At 44.9% G+C, this 3,452-nt stretch overlaps 1 protein-coding gene across 1 annotated transcript; it reads right to left on the bottom strand.

Annotated features, from left to right (window-relative positions):
* Positions 1-1,267: 1,267 nt before the first annotated feature.
* On the bottom strand, positions 1,268-3,185 carry LOC110276481 (protein MAIN-LIKE 1-like). The gene is made up of 5 exons (XM_021133365.2): positions 3,114-3,185; positions 2,332-2,600; positions 1,858-2,241; positions 1,653-1,740; positions 1,268-1,573 (listed from the first exon to the last, which is right to left on the bottom strand). The coding sequence occupies exons 1-5, from the start codon at positions 3,183-3,185 to the stop codon at positions 1,268-1,270; spliced, it is 1,119 nt and encodes a 372-aa protein (XP_020989024.2).
* Positions 3,186-3,452: the final 267 nt, after the last annotated feature.

Genomic DNA, 3,452 nt, shown 5'->3' with positions numbered 1-3,452 from the left:
AGAAATTCATCCATGATTGAATCCATCTTTTGATAAACCTCTTCCAAGTCTCCAACGATGATATGTCTTGGAGGTTGCGCACCCTCCTCAACATCAATGTCAAGCTTCTTGGAAGAGTGCTCCATGATGCTACATTCCCTTGGACTTTCAACATCTCCTAAATCTTCAACCACTTCTTCCTTTTCTTCAACAATCATGGCTTCCTCTAGTTGTTCCAACACAAAATTCGACTCCTCCTTCTCCACCGGATTTTCCAATTTCTCCTTCATGCTTTGTTCTTCTTTTGACTTTTCAAATGGGGCTACGGAAGCACCTTGAGTATTCAAACATTGGTGGGCTAAAGTGTGCACCACCTTGGTCAAATTGGTCACAATCTCAAGTGTATCCCGCTTCATGGCCTCTTGTCCTTGAAGTAACAAAGTGAGAGAATCGTCTATTGGGGCTTGGGGTGAGTAACAAGGTTCATTATTTTGGAGAGAGGGTTCATAGTAGAAAGGTGGTTCTTCTTGGTAAAGGTATGGAGATGGTGAGTATTGAGGTGGTTCTTGGGAGTAATCTTGATAGGGTTGTGGTGGTTCTAAGGGTTCTTGCTCATAAAGGTCATAAGAATATGGTATGGGCGATTGGTCATATGGTGGATATGGATTATAGGAAGGTGTTTGGTATGGAGATGCTTGTGAATATGGTTGAGGTTCATGTTGAGGATAAGGTTCATAGGCATATAGTGGTGTTTGATTATCATAAAAGGAGTCACCATAGCCATTAAGTTGACATGCATTAGGATGAGAATTATACCTATAAGTGTCCGGAGGTTGATGCCAATGGGAGTGATCAATTCCTTGAGGCTCCTCCCATCTTGGAGTGTTCCATCCTTGGTACATGTTAGCATTGAAGTTCACATTTCCTACAACACAATTAGAGCCAAACTCATAGCCAAAGTGAGAACTCATTATGGAAAAACAAAATAAAACTAACAAAAATTAAGAAACAAACAAAAGATAAACCTATTCACAATATTCACATATGTACAATAACCAATAACATAACACCATTGCAAATTCCCTGGCAACGGCGCCATTTTGACGATTGGATTTTTGTTTGGTTTAGGAACTATACTTGCAACGAGAATTCATATGTGAAATTCTAAACCATCAAAAATCCAATCGTCAAGCATCCCTGGTGAAGGCAACATATGGTAGGCTTGCGGAACTCTTTGTTCGCAAGGGAGAGAGGCTGAGGCCCAGATGGGAACCGGACAACAATTCAGTCAGCATTTGGTGAAGTCTATTGAGGCCAACTTAAAGTCGGCCAGGTGCTTCACGGTGACGTTGTATGACCATCGATCGCCGCCTCTCCCGTCCTTCGACATCAGAAAGTCGATGTTCAGGGCGAGATGTGGAGGGGGCTGCACCCCTCCGAACTGCGGAAGAACCCGATCTATCTGATGCCACTCTATGACGGCAAAGTAGATCAGCGCAGTCACAGAGTGCCACAACGCCATATGCCGAGGCTCCAAAACCTCTGGATGCACAACCTGAAGTACATCAGGGCTACTGTACGGCATCCATATAAACTGCACAAAGAACTCTCCATTGTCAGGGCAACTCGAAAAGTTTTATTATAAAAAGAAACTTATTAACTAGCATACTCACCTCACTGTCCTGTAACCGGTCTATCCTGAGCCTCCACATCTGCACTCTAGGACCCTTCTCGCTCCCGGAAGGGTTGTAACCTGACCATCTGCACCATACACATGTGTTACATCTACTGAAATATGTGTTTAGAGTATGTGATACACTATTAATGAATACGGAGTTATGTATGTTAAATTGAAATAGAGAAGGCTTAGTAGAGTACCTCGAGGCCAATGGCCAGCTGAACGTCTCATACCCTGCAGGCCTAAACCGCGGAAATCGCCAAAAGATCCAAGACTGAAGTAGCTGAAGTGGGCCCGCTAACTTGACGACATGTCTGTTCGCCACTCGGCACATGCACCGGTACAACCATGCCAGTGCTGCAGAACCCCAGCTGTAGGTACCCATCTCCTCCAGCCTAGCAACGTACGGCAGCCATCTGATATGAATGCGGTTCTCGGACTTGTCCGCAAACAACTGCGTGCCCAACAACATCATGATGTACGCACGGGCATATCGGCGCACAATCTCCTTATCGGCATCCTCAGGGCACTCACCAAAAGTCTCCTGAAACCAGCTGCAGTTCACTGCGTACTTCTGAACCTGGCTAGGAGGTGGTATCACTCCGAGCAACTCCTGGAACTAGACCCAGGCTGGATGGCCATCCTGGATGTATATATGGAACTCTGATAGGCACCCGCTCACGTAACACCCGTCCACTGGCAAACCCAGCTGGTATGCCACGTCCTGGAGTGTGATCGTGCACTCTCCGAACGGCATGTGAAACGTGTGCATTTCCGGACGCCATCGCTCCACGAATGCACTGACAAGGGCCTCGTCTAACCGGAACCATCTGTCATTCAGCCTTGCAAGATGGTAAAGACCGGCCATCTGCAAGTACGGAACGTATCTGTCATCAAGTCGCATGCCCTGCTGCCGCCGCATGCTCCTGATGCATCGCTGGGGCTGCGCATGAAATGCACCGCATAGTTAGAACCAGCTTAATAACCAACGACAAGTTTAACCAGCACGATAAATCATCAACAAAACAATGTACTAAATAAAACCGCATTAAAATCATTGAACAAAACCACATGCAAAACAAACTCCTAAACCGCACAACTAAACCGCTGACATAAAACAGCGTAAATAGAAACACTAACATAAAACAGCTAACGAAAAACCATTAACATAAAATGGCTAGCATAAAACAACTACCACAAACCACTAACATAAAACAGCTAACATGAAACCACTTACATGAAACCACTAACATAAACCACCTTGATAAACCACTAACATAAACCACTAACATAAACCACTAACATAAACCACTAACATAAACCACCTAGATAAACCACTAACATAAACCACTAACATAAACCACCTAGATAAACCACCAACTAAACCACCAACTAGCCCGCATGCAAAACCACTAAGTCACATATACCACTAGCTCGAACTTATTTCCGTACTAACCTCGTCGTTGATGACTCCGGCTATATGAGCAACTCCGTCCAAGCGATATAACCGTGCCGGATCGTCCCCCATTAGCAGAGTATACCGTTCAGGTCTTCATCGGAGAGAATCTGGGTCGTTTTCTCTGAGATTTGGTGGGGTAGGGGAAAGGAAGAATGGTTCGAATGAGGCTGATTCGAACTCCTTAAATAGCCGTATCACTACTAATTCGAACCAGGTAGGTTCGAATTATTAAGCCTCCACACAAAGGGAAGTTCGAACCAGGTTGGTTCGATTTACTCACGTTGCACTCTTAGCCATAATTCGAACTAGCCTTGTTCGAACTATGTAGGATTAGAG

This window comes from Arachis duranensis, chromosome 10 (assembly GCF_000817695.3).
Source record: "Arachis duranensis cultivar V14167 chromosome 10, aradu.V14167.gnm2.J7QH, whole genome shotgun sequence".
NCBI lineage: Eukaryota > Viridiplantae > Streptophyta > Magnoliopsida > Fabales > Fabaceae > Arachis > Arachis duranensis.
Note: the sequence above shows the minus strand (reverse complement) of the source record. Positions and strands in the feature narration are given on the sequence as shown.

Bases quoted from the DNA above. Each gene is read 5' to 3' on its own strand.
- LOC110276481 (XM_021133365.2), bottom strand. From the start codon at position 3,185: ATGGGGGACGATCCGGCACGGTTATATCGCTTGGACGGAGTTGCTCAT. The intron at 2,242-2,331 runs GTGCCTATCAGA...ACCACCTCCTAG, and splicing joins GACGGGTGTTACGTGAGCGG to CCAGGTTCAGAAGTACGCAG. The intron at 1,574-1,652 runs GTGAGTATGCTA...TTCTTTGTGCAG, and splicing joins ACCGGTTACAGGACAGTGAG to TTTATATGGATGCCGTACAG.